This window comes from Ictalurus punctatus, chromosome 11 (assembly GCF_001660625.3).
Source record: "Ictalurus punctatus breed USDA103 chromosome 11, Coco_2.0, whole genome shotgun sequence".
NCBI classification, from domain to species: domain Eukaryota; kingdom Metazoa; phylum Chordata; class Actinopteri; order Siluriformes; family Ictaluridae; genus Ictalurus; species Ictalurus punctatus.
In genome coordinates this window covers 10,712,787-10,734,270 of record NC_030426.2, presented here as the reverse complement: position 1 = coordinate 10,734,270, position 21,484 = coordinate 10,712,787, and the positions used below count along the sequence as shown (strand labels likewise).

Sequence of the window (21,484 nt, the reverse complement as noted above, 5' to 3'; positions counted from 1 at the left end):
TGAATTCATGCTGTGTATGCCAAATTCTGACTCTACCATGTCCATGTTTCAGCAGAACTCGAGATTTATCAGACCATGTGATGTTTTTCCAATCTTCCGAGCCTGTGCAAACTGTAGCCTCAGATTCCTGTTTTTTTTGTTGTTGTTATTTTTTGTTTTTTTTATTAACACTGAACACTGAGGACAAAACTGAGGTTTTCCTGTATGTGACAAAATTTGAATTCAGCCATTTCAGATATCATATATATATATATATATATATATATGAGTGTGTGTGTGTGTGTATATATATATATATGTGTGTGTGTGTGTGTGTGTGTGTGTGTGTGTGTGTGTGTGTATATATATATTTTTTTTTTTTTTTTTTTTTTTTGTTTTGTTTTGTTTGTTTGTTTGTTTTGTTTTGTTTTTTTTAATTAATGCATGCTTTCACTTTTTACATAGATCTACTTTAAATAAAATACTGGTCAATGGACTCACTGCAGTTAGCCTACTGTGCCAACAGATCAACTGTTCATACAGTTGATCTAGCAACTATGCCCACTTACTCTTTGTGGATTTCAGCTCAGTGTTTAGCACAGCCCTGTAGCTGTTTTTGAAGGTGAACTCATCATTGTGCTGTTGGATATTTTAATGTTTGAGCAATAAAACACAGGTCGTGAAAGGGTAAAATGCAAGCTCTCGTGCCTAATCATTCAGCACAGGCACATCTCAGCGATGTGTTCTCTCCAACTTCTCATGCTTCACAAACAGATTCTCCAGTCTCCAGATTGTAGTTTCCCAGAAATACCCAAATCACAAAAACTCTATCAGAATTAGCAACCAGCCAATAACCAACACAGACTCGTTCATATTTTCAGTCAAGCATATCTGTAGCTTTCTTAAGCGGGACTAGAACACCGCTAAAATAATTGAGAAGATATAGTCTCTACTGCCTCAGACAAGTGTAGAAGTATAGAGTAAATAAGTGACTGCTGATACAGGTATTCTCTGCAATCATCCAGTGCATCCTGACATCATCCACCATCTGGTATGGCAATACTGACTCTCACGCCAAGAGGAAACTTGAACATATTGAGCTATAGTCAGAGTTGGTGATGTAACAGTGAAATATACTTTTCATTAAAATTAAATTTCATAAAATATACTTAAGTATGAATGAATAAAAGAATGTGTAATCATATTTATGGTACTTAAAAAGGTATCTAATAAACTTCTGGCATGTTTTCATTTATGTGTTTAACAATGTATTTAATTTAAAAAGAAAAACACATATTATTAATATGTTTATATAAGGACTGATTCAGTAATGAAAGTAGAAATACTTCACTGGATCAATCCACCCATTCATATTAAAATCATAAGTACTGATTGCCAATCATGTACTTATGCTGTAAGTGCATGGACTAGTAAAGGGAATTCCAACTGTTTCTTAGTGATGCAGGTCATTTGGCTCACCTCACCAATAAGAGCGGACTCTTTCAGCTACCAAATGACTCATTGCCGTTTTTTTCTAAACCAGAAAAAGGTTGGAAACTGTGTAAGGAACTCTTTCTCTACCTTCTAATGACCAAAAGTGCACTGCATTTAAGAACGTCCCTTTACATAACTGTTAAATCAGCAATGCACAACAAATATGCACTTACAAATATGCTTACAAATAAGCATCACTGCATTAATGTTATTGTCCCTACTGGGTCCATGGTTCATTAAGAAGCAACATGCTTATAAGATTCCACTTATCCAGGTAACTGATCACCTCCCCAATACACTGAATACATTCAGCACATCTAGTACAAGCAGTAGTGCAGCGGACCCTCTTTGTGTGGCCTCATACACACAGCAAACTGTCAAACACACGTCTCACTATTCACAGTAATGAGCAGCTCAGATATGAAAAAGAGGTTAGGTTTCCATGGAAGCCTTTTGATTGAATTACACAGCAAGACTAACGGCAGTGCCTACATCTTTAAAATAAATAAATAAATAAATAAATAAATAAATAAATTAAAAAAAAAATAAATGGCTCATGCATGTGAGCCGGATCTCAACATTCACATGAAACAGCCAAATTGCTTGCAACAACATATCACTAGCATGTGCCTTGCTTAAATTCACTGAAAACAGCATTTTCTGTTTGATAACAAGGTAGAAAGCTATGATGTATACCGTTGCATTACTAGTATTGAAAGCCACAACTGTAATATGCTTTGGGAAGTCTATTTGTGTTAAATGTATACCTTACGGTTTGTTGTTTTTGTGAATCAAATAAACAGGAAGAACAGATAGGTATTACCTTCATGTCACTGTGATTTTATATTTGTCTTAATTTACTGAAAGTACAATAGTAATGCAATCCCAATACATGCAGTTCCCTCTGAAAGTATTGGAACAGCATGGTCAATTCTATTGTTTTCATTATACATGGAAGATATTCGTGTTTGAGATCAAAAGATGAATATGAGACGATAGTTCAGAATTTCAGCTTTCATTTCCTGATATTTATATCTAGATGTGTTAAACAACTTAGAATATGGCACTTTCGATGGCAGACAACTCCATTTTTTGGTGAGCAAAAGTAATGGAACAGATAGCCTTAAAGTAAATTAAAGTCAATAAAACTTCATATTTGGTTGCATATCCCTTGGTTGCAATAACTGCATCAAGCCAGTGACCCATTGATTTCACCAAACTGTTGCATTTTTCTTTTGTGTTGCTTTCCCAGGCTTGTGGCACAGCTATTTACATCAAGATATGTTAAATAACGTAGAACATAACGTAGACACCTTTTGTTTGAACACACACATTTTTTCAAGTGATCAAAAATATTTCTTGCTTCCTGTTAAATAGATTTTTTTTAAAGAATTAATAGCTCTGAATGTCTCCTCTTTGTTTGAACCCTAGGTTTCGCCTATGAAGTCTGCATTTGTTGTTAAAAATGATAAACCAACATGAAGACCAGCGTGCAAAAGCAAGCCATTTTGAAGCTGAGTAAAGAGAGAAAATCTATCAGACCCATTGCACAAGCATTGGGCATAGCCAATACAACAATTTGAAATGTCCTGAAAAAGAAAGAAACCACTGATGTACTAACAACCAGACATGGAACAGGTTGGCCATGGAAAAGAGCAACAATTGATGGCAGAAACACTGTGAGAGCTGTGAAGAAAAACCCTAAAACAACAGTTAGTAACATCACCAACAACCTTGGGCAGGGGTGAAGGTATCACCATCCACCAATCAAGTGCAGAAATATAGAGGCAACCCACTCATCAGCAAGAAGAATCTGACACCTAGATTGGAATTCACAAAGAAATACAGAGGTGAACCACAAAAATTCTGGAACCAAGAATAATCTCTACCAAAGTGATGAAAAGGCCAAAGTGTGGAGAAAGAAATGATCATGATCCAAAACAAAGAAGCTCATCAGTCAAGCATGGTGGAGGAAGTGTCATGGCTTGTATGGCTGCTTCTGGAACTGGCTCAAATTTTTTTATTGATGATGTAACTCATGATGGTAGCAGCAGAACAAATTCAGACATCTACAGAAACAATCTGTCTTCCAATTTACAGAGCAATGCAGCCAACCTAATTGACAGGAACTTTACCATGCAGCAAGACATTGACTACGTTTACATGCACATCAATATTTTCATATTAATTGGAATTTGGCAATATTCTAATTAGTTCTGGGTCATGTAAACGCCACAATCCGACTGTCTGATTCAGATTAAGACAATATTCTGATTCCCACCCCTGGAATATGTGTTATATGTTTTAATCAGAGATTTGTTGCATGTAAACACCTTACTCAGAAAATCCACTGAAAGGAGATATATGCGCATGCTCAGTCTACAAGAAATTGTGGGTGCTAACAGATGCTTAGCTGTAGACTAGATATTTAGGAATGGAACCTCAGGCATACTCACAACAACCGTGTATACAGGAATATTCTGTCGTGTTTGGAATATTGCTGCAACCTGCATATAGACCTTAAACGGAATTTGATGTGCATATAAACGTAGTGAATGACACAAAAAGCACTGCCAACACAACAAAGGACTTTATCGGGGGGAAAAGTGGAAGGTTTTAGACTGGCCAAATCAAGCATCAGACCTTAACCCAGTTGAGCATACATTTCACCTTCTAAAGAGGAGACTGAAGGGAACCCCATGAAGAAACCCTGAAGACTGAAGAAACCCCTCAACACAAACAACTGAAAGAAGCTTCACTACAATCCCCGAAAAGCAACACAAAAGAAAAATGAAACAGTTTGTGATGACATTGGGTCACCAGCTTGATGCAGTTATTGCAAGCAAGGGATATGCAACCAAATATTAGGTTTTATTTACTTTTAGACTAAAGTAAATTGTTCCAAAATTGGGGTGGTCAGCCACAAAAGCTACCATGTTCTAAGTTTTTTAACACATCTAGATGTACAGATCAGGAAATTAAAGCTGAAATTCTGATCTGTCATCTCATATTCATCTTTTGATCTCAAACCCAAATGTCTTCAATGTATAACGAAAAAAAAAAATAGAAATGGCCTTGCTGTTCCAATACTTTCAGAGGGGACCATATACTGTATAAATAATTCTATAATATAAATCTGTTACGGTACTGCCGGCAGATGACGCTGTGGCGACAACGTGCACAAGCGGCTTGAGAGCGCGCACGTGATTGAAGTGTGCATGGACGCTAAAGATGTGTACATGCTCTAGTTAAAAGATGTGTTCATGCTCTAGTTAAAAGATGTGTTCATGCTCTAGTTAAAAGATGTTTTAATGCTCTAGTTAAAAGATGTGTTCATGCTCTAGTTAAATGAAGAGTTCATGCTCTATTTAAATGATGTGTTCAGTTCACAGTTAGGTGTGTTCATGTCTTAGTTTAGAGGAGTGTTCCTGCCTAAGTTTAATGTATGTTTGGTGCATGAGTTAAGCTACTGGTTCTAAGCATAAGCCTGTCCTAAGTTTTGTGCTTCACGTTTCATCCCGAGTTGAGGGATAGGTTTTTTCTTGTAAGTCTTTAGTGTAAGTTCAAATAAAGTCTGTACTCCTGCACTTACTTCCTGTCTCCAAGTCCTGTTTCGTAACAGAATGCCGCGCCAAACCATGGAAGTAGCAGGAGAGCTCCTGGTCAGGAGAAGCTCGGATTACTGGCCACGTTTCCTCTCAGTCCAGTTTCCACAGAGGAAGTCCACCGAACTCCCACCGGTAATGTATGGGTGGGGACACCACCCACTGCAGTTCCGGTTCCTCAGCCAGGTGTACTTTGCCAGCCTGACGCCCCCCAAGCCTACCAAGAAACAGTGGCTGGGCTTCCTAGTATTCCACTTTTATGGCCCGGCCTGGGATTGGGCAGAGCAGCTGGCCCGTTCAGGGTCCAGTGCCCTCTACGACGTCACCCAGTTCTCAGAACATTTTCTGAAGGAGTTCTCACAGCCGGAGCAACTAAACCGCCTGGATGTGCTGGAGAGGTGACAGACAAGGAGAACTGGCCATTCCACCTCTATTATGCATGGCTGGACCGGATAGAAGCAGCAGCTTCGCCTCAGGTTCCGGTCGACGTGGTGGAGAGGACGTCTAGATGCATGTCTGAGGGCTGGGTCTCCAGGAAGCATTCTACTGCTCAAAGGAATGCTTCAAGAGCAGCTTTCGAGAGCATAAACAATTACACCAGCGAGCCCCTGCGGAGATCTAGCCCGAGGTCAACAGGGTGACCTCAGAGCTCCTGCCAGAGGTCAAACAGGTGACCCCAGAATCCCAACCTGAGACCGGTGGGGAGGTCTCAGCTCCGAAGCTCCAGCCCGAGGTTAACCTGGCGACCTCTGGGCTGAGATCCCAAGCAAGCTGAGACCCCATCTGAGATCAACTTGGCGACCTCAGAGCTCCAGCCCGTCGGTAATTACATTTGGTCCTCTGGTGACTGTTTTCATTGAAGAGATCAAGTGACATAAGATTAGTGCGTTATGAAAAAGCAGTTCCACATGTGTATTGCAGGTCACAGAAACTTCTTCATAAATGTGTGACAGCAAAAGAATTTTGAACGACCTCTTCTCAAATACACAATTTCTCAGGACGGTATGTCTTCTTTTTGTTCCTTTTTTTAGAAATATATCACCTACTTTTTCATAGTGTGTGATTAACTATTGCATTATCTAATAAACTTGTGCCATTAGAGTATCTTATATACTCCTGGCATGTTTTACATTTTTGTATATAACGCTGAATTTAATAAAACAATAATAACCACACATTATCAATATTTTCATATTAGGGCTGATTCTGTAATTAAAGTATTAATACATTAATGATCTAGGTTGATCCATTCATTCTTATTAAAGTACTTATTGCCAATCACATTCTTAAACTGTAAGTGCATGGTCTAGTGAAGGGAATTCCATACAGTTTTCAGTGATTCAGATCATTTGGCTCAGCTCACCAATAAAAGCTGACTCTGTCAGCTACCAAATGACTCATTTTTTTCTAAACCAGACAAAGGCTGCAATACTATGACTAGTGATTGTTCTTCTATGCCTAATGAGCCACAAATGACTGCATGCATTTAAACTAATAAAATGTGAAACTACTGGTTAAGATTTCTCAGGATTGTATGTCTTCTTGTTGTTACTATTTTGGAAACACATTCTCGCTTTTTATAGTGTTTGTCTCATACCGGATGGAGAGAGAAATGAGAGACTGAGAGGGCAGTGAGAGATGAAAGAGAAGCACACTCACATGGTTTCTCCTTTACACTCAGTGTGATCATGGTTTGAAGTGCAGGACATCCTCTCTGGCCGATCATTACCTCCTCCCACATGAGTACACAAACACACACACTCCTTACAGTCACCACCTCACAGACCCACTATTCTTATATGAGTGTGTATGCATGTGTGTGAGTGTGTGATATTTATCAGTATCTAACAGGTGCCCTGTGTCTATGAGCTCAAATTTGAGGCCCTCACTGTTACAAAGCAGCAGCCCTTAACCCCAACTAGGGGCTAATCTCATCCCATCTACAGATTCTCTCTTTCTCTCTCTCTCTCTCTCTCTCTCTCTCTCTCTCTCTGTGTGTTTAAAGCCTTATCAAAAAAACGTGCAAGAACAGATGCCAAAGAGACAGGTCCACAGGTTTTTATAAAGCATTTCAATTTGATGAAATATGGTCAATCTATTCGTTTTACTCAGGCATCAATTATCTATTAATTTCAGTGTAAAATCAATGCACATCATTTTCAACTTTATGTATAAAGATACTGAGTTGATATAACCAATAAATGGATAGATGTGATAAACAAAGTGCAGTGCACCAGGATCAAAATATTCTGATTCATTTAATTCAGTCAACTTGTTAATAAATGCATGGATAAAAATATGTATAAATAATGTAATATAAGAGAATCAACAGGCTCTTACAATGCTAACAGTAACTCTCTGTGAAAAGCATTCAGTAAATATTCAGTAAATATCATTCCAGCAACACTGGTCTGAACATCCTTATTAAAAATAAACTGACATTTTTGGAACATCATTATGGATATTTGGGTCAGTCATAAATAAATGAAAAAACCAGGAGGTGTTCAAAACAGCCCACATTCAACACTGAGCGGCAAGCACAGAACTGTATAACCATATTAAATATTAACCAATAATTTTGGTAATCTGTTCTGCCAGATTATGAGTTTAATTCTGATATTACCAGGTCTGGCTATATTTACTGATAATAGGGTTCATTAAAGTGTGTAAATATTTTCAAAAGCCAAAACTAAACTAAAAATTTCCACCAGATCCACAAATGTTTGGAAACACCCACAAAACTCCATAAATGGTAAAGCTTACAGGGGAAACACTAAATGATAGCTAAACTGTGAAAGAGATTGTCATGGGAGCAAATTTCTTGTGTAAATGCTCTTACAAATGATTTGTGAATAAATCCATACCCAGCTTGATAAATGAGGTCCATTACACAACTTATCATAGGGTTTAAAAAAAATGTGGACAAATAAAATCAGGCTAAGCTAAATTCAGGGCGCATGGGAATATGTATTCAGTTACGATTTTTGAGATTCTCAGATAGTCATACCAAAATTGAAACAGAAAAATTATATGTAAGTAAATTAATAAACAAATCACAAGGGTAATTTACTAACTGGCTCAGTGGTTACAATGCTTTCAATCAACAAAATAACTAAGCAACCAATTAACTGCCTACTACAGCTTATGTATAAAATCATTTTTTTTTTAAACTACCATTTTCATCAAAAAGCCTTTTTTTAAAAAGCACTACAAATATATATACAAATAAAATTTCAATACAATGCAATATCATCAAAACAAGATTTGTAATTCCCAACCCTATAATAAATGTAGTTTGCTTCAAGCTTTTATAGCATAATATTTGGTTAGAATTGACCTGACAGGAGAAATATTCAAGCTTTCTGAGATTAAGCAATTATTTTTTTGTCAAAGATACAAAAGTGACTTGGTGAAAAGAGAAAACTGTAATTGCATTAGCATTAATAATGATTAAGGAGTTGTGGGAGGCTGTCGTTGAGAAAGGTTTTTCAGGGAGACAGTCTGTTCACACAGAAACTCTGATGAAAGAGCAAGACTAATTGGGCTCCTATCAGCCCAAGTGGAGAAATCTTTAATTACTTTTGTATTGGTGGAGAAGCCAAGAGTCCCTGGGCACTCATGCTTCTCAGCATAATGGAATAACACAGTGAGCACACACATATCCGCTTTGCCAGCATTGGGCTCAGGCCACACAATGCTAAAGCAGTCTAAAATTACTGCATATAATTCTTCATTATAAAAAGGCATCAGCTCCATACACATATAAGCAGTGGTCTTCTGACAACAAGTCAACCTCCTACAACCACACATACTTTCTAAAAACAGACATATGAATTCATATCACTTTCTAATAAAAACAGTTTAGAAACTTACACCCTCACACAAGCGAGAAAAAGTGAAAAATAACACAAAGACGTTATATCTGATAAGTATAACTGTCGTAAAATCTTAAGTACATTTTAAGCCAAAAATGTAATTTAACATTAAATATACATATTTACTATACTGTACCTATTTATTATTAAAATATGTTAATTCTAGGAAATACTGAAAAATCATAGTTTTGTATCTAGGATCATAACTAAAGGTTACCCTGATAGAGACATTATTCTTAGCACCATCATTAAAATACTACTGGGTGCTCGATGAATTCATACATGTTTTACTCCATATTCCAATTTTAGACATTAAATATCAGCATAGTAATTTCTATGAATAAGACAGGGTTTGGGCTTGATTGCAAAAATGCTTAATTTCCACCAGGTGATAAAAAAATATTCAAAACTGCATTTACACTAATCACTATTTATCAGTTAATAATTCAGCTGTCAAGCTTCCATTTCAAATGACCTCATTTTTCCTTCAAGGACAGACAAACGGAATTTAGATAATACACTCACTGAACACTTTATTAGGAATTCTATACTAATATTGGGTTGCTCTCAAAACAGCCTCAATGCTTCATAGCGTGAATGCCACAAGATGTTGGAAACATTCCTTTGAGATTCCGGTCCATGTTGACATGATTGCATCATGCAGTTCCTGCAGATTTTTCAAGTGCACTTTCATGCTATGAATCTCCTGTTCTACCACATCCCAAAGGTGTTCTCTCGGATTCAGAGCCGGTGATTGGGAAGGCCACTGAAGAACACTTAACTCATTGTCATGTTCATGAAACCAATTTGAGACAACTTTTGCTTTGTGACATGGCGCATTATCAATGATAATTATCATTATCATGCTGGAAGTAGCCATTAGAATATGGGTAAATTGTGGCCATGAAGGGGTGCACATAGTCACCAACAATACTCAAATAGGCTATGGCATTCAGGTGATAAATGACTTCTCTCAACAAGGCGTTTTCGTCTGCAGAACTGACGTGCAATAATTTTTTTTATTCCATTATTCTGAGTAAACTCTAAACACCGTTGTGCCTGAAAATCCCAGGAGATCAGCAGTTAAAGAAATCACAAACAATCATGCCACAGTCAAAGTCACTGAGATCACATTTTTCCACATTCTGATGGTTGATCTGAATGTTACCCAAAGCTGCTGGCCTGAACCTGCATGATTTTATGCATTGCACTGCTGCCACACAATTGGCTAAGTAGATAACTGCATAAATGAGTAGGTGTACAGGTGTTCCTAATAAAGTGCTCAATGAGTGTACATTCAGATGGAAACTGGTTATCTCTAGTAATTACAAAATTACGAAAACCTGAAGTACAGACAAAAAATTAGGATGCTTTAGTAATACTGCTCATTATAAAATATAACAATGTGTATCTTCAATTTAAACAGGTTTTACTGTGGATATAAAAGGTCTACACACCCTAAAATGGCAGCTTTTTGTGTTGTAAAAAATTTAATTCAAGTGAAAACCAAGTAGAAAGATTTGGGGGTGGAGGGGGACTTCAAATAACCAGGCTGCATAAATGTCCACACACCTTAACTAATATTTTGTAAAAACACCTTTTGCTTGTAATACAGCACTCAATCTTTTTAGGTGAGAGCCTACCAAATTAGCACACCTTGATTTGGCAGTTTTATTCCACTCTTCCTTAATTTCCATGCTGGAAGGTGAAATTTTCAGTCTTCATCTTTCTAACAAAGACCTATCCATGCCTCTATCTTGACCAGAGCCCCAGTCCCAGCTGAAGAGAAGCAGCCCAATAGCATGAGGCTGCCACCACCATGCTTCACTGTGGTTATGGTGTTCTCTGGATGATACAATGTCTTGTTCTTGTTCCAAACACATATTTTAGAATTATGTACAAAATGTTCTACCTTGCTCTCATAAGACCATAACACATTTTGCCACATGGCTCGGGGTCATTGTATGTATGCGATGATTGCTGTCATATCACAGCAAACCAATGACTACATTTCCCATTCTGCACTACGGCCTACAAACATGGCCGCCATGGACTGCAATTCCCTGCAATTCCCACCTTCATTCTAATAACGTGCACCTGCATCCAATTCACAGCACAATCACAACCACAGTTTAAAAGAACTTTCAATGCATTCACTCTTTGCAAAGTATTATGAGTTTCCATTTACCAAGCCATTGTTCATCGTGTTTTGTGTCCTAGTTTTGAACTTGTTCTCGCCCTCGTTCTCGATTCCTGTTTTGCCTCATTTATGCCTGTTTGCCGATCGCCTGACCTATTGCCGGTTTTTTGACCACGCTATTGTCTTATGTTTTGGATTTGTCTGCCTGCCTCTCTTTAATAAAACTCTTATCTGTACTTGCATCCGTACTAACCTCCATTACGTTCAATTACATGTTTTTGTGCAAAAGGGCTTCCATCTAGCCACCCATGCCCTTAGACATGTGAAGTCATGAGCAATGGTTAAGACGTTAAACTACTGATTGGAAGGTCATGAATACAAATCCCAGCACTGCCAAGCTGAGCAAGGCCCTTAACCCTCAACTGTTCAGTTGTAGAAACGAGATAAATGTAAGTCGCTCTGGGTAAGAGCGTCTGCCAAATGCTATAAATGTAAATGTGAAGAATATGAGAGATTGTTGCCACAGGCAGGGTGTAACCAGTACTTGCCCAATGTTCCTGCAGTTCCTTCAATTTTGCCATAGGTCTCTTGACAGCCTCTCTGTCAGCTGGTTCTTGGTAATGTCACTGTGCTGCCCCATTTTCTCGACTTGTTGATGATGGCCTTTATTGTGTTCTGTGGTACAACTACTGTTTTGTAAATTCTTTTGTATCCCTCTCCTGATCGATAACTTTCAACAGTGAGATCCTGAAATAGGCTTTGTAAGCTCTTTGAGGACCATGGCTTCAACAGTCGGATGAAACCAAGAAAATGTCAAATAAATCCTATAGAAGCAGCTGATCTTTAATTGGAGTTCATCAGAATCACTTCACTGATGACTGGTGTTTGATCATTAATTTTGCACATGAGTTTGAAGGTGATTGGTTAATTATGATCAAAGTCAAATGCTCCATTATAAAAGGGTGTGCACACTTGTACAACCAGGTTAATGTGTTTGGACACATTCATCTCTGTTTGCTTCTTTTGAGTTACCCTCAATAAATCACCTGCACATCCACCCGGCTCTATCTGGCAAAGGTCAAATTGACTCTGGTAAACATGAATGGTCAACCCACACCGTGGGTTAAAGGAACTATAGTCAACCCAACTGGTTAGGTTAAATTAACAACCCATCTTTTTAACATTAAATACAAAGAGCCCTGGTGCTGATCAGTGGAAAAGCATTAATAGACAGAGACATCATCCGTCACCTCACAATGCCCTCCAAGCTTAAGAGCAGCAATGATGTTGCTTGTGCTGATTCTTTTAAAAAGAAATGGCAACATCACCAAGCAGGAGTACTTAATGATTAGCTGTCCTGATAGAGGGAAGATATTTATTTGGCATTTTACAAAGACGCACAGACACAGAACAACAACAACAAACTTTATAACAAACTTAACACTTACTGATGAGCTATGCATTTATATTTGGTCTGTGTGCTTTGGTTTCCTTGGAGTATTTCATTGAATACTGAAGGATCAAAAATAATCAACTTACCAGGATCTGATTTAGAAAAAGTGTCCATGTCCAATAGACTCCTGCCCAAATTAACAAGAGAGAAATACACATTACACACAGTCACAATTAAAACCATTTCAGCAGATACAGATCCATTAATGTATTTACACACTTGATTACCATGCACGACAACATGTTGGTGAAATGACTCACGACCAGAGAAAATATATTCAAGAACAGAGGTTTTATGTACTTTCTGAAGCTGGCCAATTAAAATAACCTTTTCACGGTGTTATACTCAAAAATAGAAACAGACAATTTCACTTTAAAAACTCTGCAACCTTTCTGCCAGTGTGAAAATAAGAAAGAAAATCAATTCCACTACTAATCTTCAGAGATGGTGGGTATGGAATATTATATACACAAGAAGTGAACTAAGGGTTCATGAATGTGCAATTATGAGAACATGTTCACTTCCCAGTTCAGTGTTGCCACATTAATGTAAAAATAGGTATAATTATAGCTTTGTTATATAATAACAACAATTTGTAAGTGTACTCATACTATTGACTTACTCTCTCACTTTCAGTAACTACTTTATCCTTGTCAGGATCACAGTGGCTCCGGTAACAATTAGTAACCGTTAGTAATTGTTCATTATTAATAAATAACTGTTGTTATTGCTAATTATCACAGATTACCCCTCGCACTGAGTGCCAGAGCATTCAGCACGCATGATCTGCCCGAAGCGCTCTTCCGGGGTTCTCATTGACTGTCTGAAATGTCTGTCCTGTCTCTGCCCTGTTATGTTATTGGTTGTTCCTATTGTCATCAGTTGTTCTTGTTTCCTTTTTTAATTAGTTTGTATATTTAAACACCCATGTGTCTTTGTTCTGGGCAAAGTATCGTGTTTCTGTGTTTTGCCGCCAGATCCATACCACACCTTTGTTCTTTGTCCTTGTTTCTCAGTTTTTGATACTGCCCTCATTTACGCATTTTTCCTCTTTGCCCTGTTTATGCCTGTTTGTATATCGACTGACCCACGCCTGTTTTTGGACACTGATATTGCCTCGCGATATGGATTGTCTGCCTGCCTCTTATAAAAGCTTTAACTGCGACTGCATCTGTCTCAATCCTGATTACATGACACTAATAATATTTTCATGAAGTTTGTCAATTAATTAAAGTTTTTTTTTTTTAACTGAAATACCACATTTACATAAATGTTCACACTCCTTACTGAAGCCTCCTTGGCAGTGATTTGGGCTTTCCAGTCTTCTGGGGTATGATGCCAAGTTAACACACCTGGATTTTAGGGTCTTTCCCCTTCATCTCTGAGGGCCTCTCAAGTTTTGTAAGACTGAATGGGAATCATCTCTGTGTTGTTAAGTTCCTTGTCTCTCCAGGGAGGTTCAATTAGGTTCAAATTTAGGTACTAAATGGGACAATTCATCATGCACATTCACAGATTTGTCCTAAAGCCACTCCTTCCGAGTGTTTCGGGTCATTATCATTTTGGAATGTGAATCATCACTCCAATCTGAGGTCCTGAGGGCTCTTGAGGAGGTTTTATGTAAGATATCAAGCTGTACACTTTTCAACTTTGCTCTAACTTGAAAAACCTCCTAGTTCCTACTGCTCAAAAATATTTCCACAACATGATGCTGCCACCTCCATGCCTTACTGTATGGATAGAATTCCCAAGCACTTCCTGATTTCCTCCAGGCTGGGTTATGTCTAAAACTTGCCATTTAGGCCAAATAATTCAATCTTCAATCATGAATCCATTGTTCCCTTTGTCCTGAGAGTCTTTTTGGTACATTTCAGTCAACTCCAGTAAGGAATCCCACATGCTGTGGGAATGTCCCTGTTTGTACCATACACCTGGTAAAGTACTGTAAAGATGGTTGTCCTTCGGGGTTCCATTTCCATACAGGACCTCTGAATCTCTGGCTGAGCATCCCTAAGGTTATAGTTCACCACCCTAACTAAAGCCCTTCATCCCTGTTTGCTCAGTTTAACTTGGCAGCCAGCTATAAGTCTATAAATTATGTTATGATGAAGTCACTGTGTTCCCAGTGACTTTTGGATATTAGATATAACAGAAATCTTTCAGTCTTCCAGGCCTGTACCTCATCACAATCCTGTCTCTGAGGTCTATGGACCTCATGGCTTGTTTTTATTTATTTATTTATTTATGTATTTATGTATTTATTTATTTATTTATTTTGCAGCTATGGAAAAAGTGCATCAGCTCTTGCACCTCAAAAGATCACGTGCACCTGAGTCACATTTATGTCGAATGTGCATGGGTATTTCATTTCTGTCTCGGATAGAACTATCTTGTGTTTGTCAAGCTCACATCATGTTATTGTGTCCCTGTGTTTACCTACTTTTTGTTTTTATTGTTCATGTACCTTGTGTGTGTTTTGGATTGCGACGATTAAACCCTTACACTTACTGCACTTACATCCGCCTCCGACTGCATTCCCTGACACACTTATGTAAATGTGGTATTTGTAAATGGGAAACTTGTTTATGCTTTTTCATTATGGAACATTTTTTGTAAATTCATGAGGAAAAAATAAATTAAAATGTTTTTGGTTTTTATGTACCAAAATGAGGAAAAGGTGAGAGGATCTAAAAAATTATGAAAGTTCTGTATGTCTCTATTTTTAATGAGGACTACCCAGAAAATGAGTCAACAGCCCAATCACATCTAAATTGTAGCAGCAGCATCAGTAAATTGTCATTAAAAATCAAATACCTTCAATCTCATTTGATAATAAAGGTAAATAAATAAATAAATGAATGAATGAATGAATAAATAAATGAATAAATAAATAAATGAATAAATAAATAAACAGACCACACACACACACATTTCTGTAGCCATTGTGTCAGAGCAGGTAATTTTCTTTATGAATCAGGGCAGAGCTTGAGGGGAAAAAGACGCACAGCAGCCCAGCCCCATGCATATTCAGCTTCCATCAGCTTTCGCCTCACCTCATAGCTGATTTTACAGCTTATTAAAGCTAAAAGCCATTTACAAATTACTCAGAATAAAATGATAAGCAGTACTGTGTCTGGGTGAAATTCAGACTCATAAGAGTTTATGTGTGTTTACACTCTTTCAAAACTAAACCCATTTGTCACTTATTCTGGTAACAAATACAGTGCCCTCAATTAATATTGGCACCCTTGGTAAATATGAGCAAAGAAAGCTGTGAAGAATTGTCTTTATTGTTTAACCTTTTGATATATTGTTCAAAAAATTCACAATAATACTCTGCTCTCGTGGATATCAAACAATTGCAAACACAACACAGGTTAAAAATATCTTTTAAATATAGGTGTGCACCAATTATTGGCACCCCTATGAATTCGTATGAGAAAAATTTATTTGAAGTATATTCCCATTGATATTTTACATTATTTTAGTACCTGAAAAATAATGACTTCCTGTTTCACAGGGGTATAAATATGAAGTAACACATAGGCCAAATTCCCTTAAGTCATTCAGAACAATGGGTAAGACCAAGGAATAAAGCTATGATATGAGGGAAAAGGTTGTTGAGCTTCACAAAATGGGACGTGTCTATAAGAAATAGCACAAGCATTGAAAATGTCCATTTCCACCTTCAGGTCAATGATTAAGAAGTTCCAGTCAACTGGAAATGTTATGAATCAACCTGGAATTGGACGTGTGTCTATATTGTCTCAATGCACTGTGAAGTGGATGGGTTTAGTGGCCAAAAAATCTCCAAGGATCACAGCTGGAGAATTGCAGAAGATAGTTGTGTCTTGGGGTCAGAAAGTCTCCAAAACTGCAATCTGAAGTCACCTACATCATCACAAGTTTTTTTTAGAGAGTTTCAAGAAAAAAGCCTCTGTTCTCATCCAAAAACAACTGAACTCAAGCATCTTCAGTTTGCCAGACACGACTGAAACGTCATATGTTATCGGGGTCTATGGTCAGATGAAACCAAAATAAAGCTTTTTGGCAATAAACACCAGAGGTGGTTTTGGCGCACACAGAGAGGTAGCCATATGGAAAAGGCACCACAAAATCAAGGTCCTGTCATGACCATCCCAGTCTCCTGACTTGAACCCCATAGAAAACCTGTGGGGTGAACTGAAGAGGAGAGTCCACCAGTGTGGACCAATAATTTGAAGGTTCTGGAGAGAGTCTGTATGGAGGAATGATCTCAGATCCCTTGCCATGTATTCTCCAACCTCATCAGGCATTATAGGAGAAGACTCAGAGCTGTTATTTTGGTAAAGGGAGGTAGAACCAAGTATTGACTAAAAAGGTGACAATAATTGCTGCACACCTATATTTAATATAGATTTTTTTTTATAAACCTGTGTTTCGTTTGCAATTGTTTGATATCCATGTGAACAGAGTGTTTTTGCAATTTTTCACAGCCTTCTTTGCTCATATTTACCAAGGGTGCCAATATTAGTGGAGGGCACTGTATGTACACACATGCCAAGAGATAATAATTAGACAGAGCGAGCTAATTACTTCAGAGAGATAATAATTAATTCAGGTATTATGTGAGAGAATAAGGGCTGGGCCATTTGAAAAAAAATAATTACTATTTTGTTAATCTGTCAATTAAATGCTAATAGGAACTGATTAATAAGATTGAACCAGATAAACCAAATTTATATTCACCATTAAGTATTTTCTCATTTGGCACTAAGATAAATTGGTAAAGTATTTATATTAAAGCTATAAATGAAATCTAAGCTACTTAGAAATATATAAACAAAATCTTCTCTGGTTAGTTTTGTACCAATGTAAGGAATTTTCCTCTTTGGCAAGGCTTCTGACCATCTCTGAAATTGTACTCGGTTGATAATGCCATTCTTGTTACCAGTTGTTTAGAGAATGACTAATTCCAGTTAGTCCTTCTCGCCCTCAAAATAGTCTGATTTCATTTTAATTGCGTAACATATGCGTGTGACTGAGGTCCATCTGTTGCAGAGACACTGGGGTTAGTGCACATTCTGATTAAATAGCTGGTTGAAATAAAAACATACATAGTCAAGGCAAGTGTTTGTCATTTGTTTCTGAGAAATTCAGATGATCAAAAAATGCATCTTTTTGCACATGTAAAAATTTAACTAATAAAAGAACTAAACAAACACTTTCACATTTAGTGACAAAGCAGAGACAAGTACAATCTCAATGACTGCAGACAGCACAAAGAGTCAAATACAACAGAATCACTTTAATGCGCCTTTCACTTTTAGAGAGAATCTTTTCAAGAAACTGTGACACTCACCAGCTCTTTTGCTTTATTGTAACTCTTATGCAGTAATGTTTCATTCAATTTCCTACTGCTCCACTTACACTCTGCACGAGGGCAGTATCTGACATGGTGATGAAAATGTGAAAGAAGAACTAGATACATGTCCTGCAAAGGACTGATGTGCATGTAAATGTACAGGCCTCCTGTTTCTCACTATACCCCTCTGAGACTGAATGACAGATAGGTAATCTGTCTGAAACTGATGGATAACATCTGTCTTGAAGATGAGGAAACATAAGCAGTCTCCATGGGGAAACAAAAAAATACAAAGATATCTGCCCAGCTTGAAAAATCTCACAGCAGTGTGTAACGACCTGCCATTGGCTAAAAGTGGATACATTTCTGTTTTAAGGTGTATGTGTGTGTGTGTGTGTGTGTGTGTGTGTGTGTGTGTGTGTGTGTGTGTGTGGACATACATGGTTTAGAAATCTTACCATGCCCATGAGACATGATGCAATCTTAAACTGTGCTTTGGCATTAATTTATATATATATTCATTCAACATTTTATTAGGAACACCTGTTCACCTACAACGGTGCTTGAAAGCTTGTCAATTTGCTAAAAGTTTGTAAAATTTCTGCATAAATATAAACTAAAACATCATCAGATTTTCACACACAAGTCCAAAAAGTAGATAAAGGGAACCCAATTAAACAAATGAGACAAAATATTACATTGTCATTTACTTATGGAGGAAAAGTTTCCAATATTACATATCTCTGAGTGGCAAATGTATGTGAACCGTTTGATGTTTTAAGTCATATTTATGCAGAAACATAGAAAAGTTTCACAAAAAAGGGTTCACAAACTTTCAAGCACCACTGTACTCATTCATGCAATTATCTAAACAGCCAATCAAGTGGCAGCAGTGCAATGAATAAAATCATGCAGATACAGGCTAGCAGTTTCAGCTCATTCTCGCATCAACTATCAGAAATTGGGGGAAAATGTGATTTTGAACGTGGTATGGTTGTTGGTGCCAGATGGGCTGGTTTGAGTATTTCTATAACTGCTGATCTCCTGGGATTTTCTCACAATATTCTCTAGAGTTTACTCAGAATGGTGCAATAAAAAAAAAACATCCAGTGAGCGGTAGTTCTGTGGATAGATAATGCCTTGTTGATGAGAGAGGTCAATGGAGAATGGCCAGACTGGTTCAAGGTGACAAAAACGCTCCAATAACTCAGATAAACACTCTATGCAATTGTGGTGAGCAGAAAAGCATCTCAGAATGCACAATTACGGCACACATCAAACCTTGAGGTGGATGGGCTACAACAGCATTAGACCACATCGGGTTCCACTCCTGTCAGCCAAGAACAGAAAGCTGAGGCTGCAGTGGGTACAGGCTCACCAAGGTTGAACAGTTTAAGACTGGATAAATGTAGTCTGGTCTGATGAATCGCATTTCTGCTGAGGCACACAGATGGTAGCAGAATGAATCCATGGACCCAACCTGCCGGTCAACAGTCCAGGCTGGTGGAGGTGGTGTAATGGTGTGGGGAATGGTTTCTTGGCACACTTTGGGCTTATTAATACCAATCAATCATCATTTGAATGCCACAGACTATTTGAGTATTGTTGCTGACTATGTGCCTTTCATGGCCACAATTTACCCTTCTTCTAATGGCTACTTCCAGCATGATAACGCACCAGGTCACAAAGCAAAACTCGTCTCAAATTGGTTTCATGAACGTGACAATGAGTTCAGTCTTCTTCAGTGGCTGTCCCAGTCACCGGATCTGAATCCAATAGCACACCTCTGGGATGTAGTAGAATGAGAGATTCGCAGCATGTTCAAGTGCACCTGGAAAATCTGCAGGAATTGCGTGATGCAATCATGTCAATATGGTCCAAAATCTCAAAGGAATGTTTCCAACAGGCTGTTTTGAGAGCAATGGGAGGCCCCACTAGTATTAATATAGTGTTCCTAATAAAGTACTCCATGAGTGTGTGTGGATTTAAATGTTATAAAATAATAAATTCAGTAGGACATTCCTTTCCACATAGGCAGGCGGCCACACGTGCACACCCAAGCACACAAACACACCTGATGCCCTGTTGTCAAGCAGCGTTAGCCGAATCCAATCTGTCATGGGCGGGAGATGTGTGTGTGTCTGTGTGTGTGTGTGCACATGCTATATGCAGCCTACTCTAGGCTTCTGGATCTTTCCTCGTCTCTGGTGTACGTGCATCTTTTGTACTTTTAATAGGTCCTTCACCTGGAAGCATGGATATATAGTGTACTATTTAAAAGATATAAGGTACATACAGTAATTGGACTGTAATTGCCTTTTAGATTATACACCATATGCACCTTTCTTGGGATATATATACTACAGGTACAAAGGTGTATGTTTGAGGCTACCACCCCAGCAACAATGAATGACAGCCTAGTACTGTATTTCTGAGAGTGTTTACTTGAAGAACCTTCCAGAACGCATTGAAAACTAGCAGAAAAAAAAGTTTTTCAACAACCAGAAGGAAAATTAATTCTCTTAATACTTAGAATTGTTATGGGAAAATACATTACATTAGTGTTAAGTATATAATCATACTCGACTCAGCAAGGGCTGTCACGTTTCTTCGTGCGCGTGCGTGTGCGTGTAGTGAGCGAGCGCGTGGCGAGGAAAGCGGGCGCACCCCCTCAAACACCTACACCAAATGCAAATCTGGCTCGAGGTGGGGAATATCACAGCAAAAATACTTCCAACACAAACACTCGCTCTCTGAACCAGCAGTAAAATATACACAGCCCTTCAGAGACTGGTTTAGTTTAACAAGATTAACACGTTCATTCTCTGCGTGTGAGAGAAAACCGCTACCAGGTGGCATCAAGATCAATCATTACGGCTCAAAACAAATAGGAATCCATATCGAGCGCATGAAAGTATATCAACTACCATCCTGTTGATTTGAACAGAATTATATGCGGAATGTTTACTATTTAGCCAAGTATGCGTGGACTCACCTGCACGAGACGGTAACTTCAATCTTAGTTGCTGGTACCGTAGAATGGAGCGGGTCGAAGTCCCCGATAGAGGCCATCGTGACGCTGGAGATGTTCAATTTATTTTCTTTTCTTTTTTTTTTTAAACAAACCCCTAAGTTTTCAGTTTTCCATCCGACACTATGTTTTTGTGCTGAATCTAACGAGGGGGAACGCAGCGGTGATAGAGACAAGACTGCGACTTGACTGGGTAAAAGCGGTAGAGCGCGCGGGAGCACAACGCGTTACCTGTGTGACGCGCCGCCCCGCACCACAGCGTCCATGTGTCTCCTCTCGCGCTCTGCCCGAGGGAAGGCGTCCACACTCACTCACTCAGACCTGGGCTGCGTCCCGCTCCACACGCTGAATAGTGTACCACGGTAGTACACTCACTCAGGTAAAATGAAGAGCGCTTTCACTCAGCGGAATCTCCCAACGACCTGGGCTACGTCCAAATCAGCACACTTCAGTACTGAGTAGTTATCAATATAATGTAGTACACCTCTGGTACTACACCCGTAACTGCTGCTGTTCTCTCTGTCAGCCAGCAGGTGGAGACAGAACATAAGAAAACTTCTGGA

At 38.3% G+C, this 21,484-nt stretch overlaps 1 protein-coding gene across 1 annotated transcript in view; it reads right to left on the bottom strand.

The window, feature by feature from the left end:
- LOC108271557 (copine-9) overlaps window positions 1–21,136 on the bottom strand; it is a 123,628-nt gene extending 102,492 nt beyond the window's left edge. The window contains exons 1-2 of the mRNA XM_053683683.1: window positions 20,886–21,136; window positions 12,633–12,673 (exon numbers count right to left, since the gene is read on the bottom strand). Coding sequence (XP_053539658.1) covers window positions 12,633–12,673; window positions 20,886–20,962 — 118 coding nt within the window. The 5' untranslated portion in view covers window positions 20,963–21,136. The remainder of the gene's footprint in view (window positions 1–12,632; window positions 12,674–20,885) is intronic.
- Window positions 21,137–21,484: the final 348 nt, after the last annotated feature.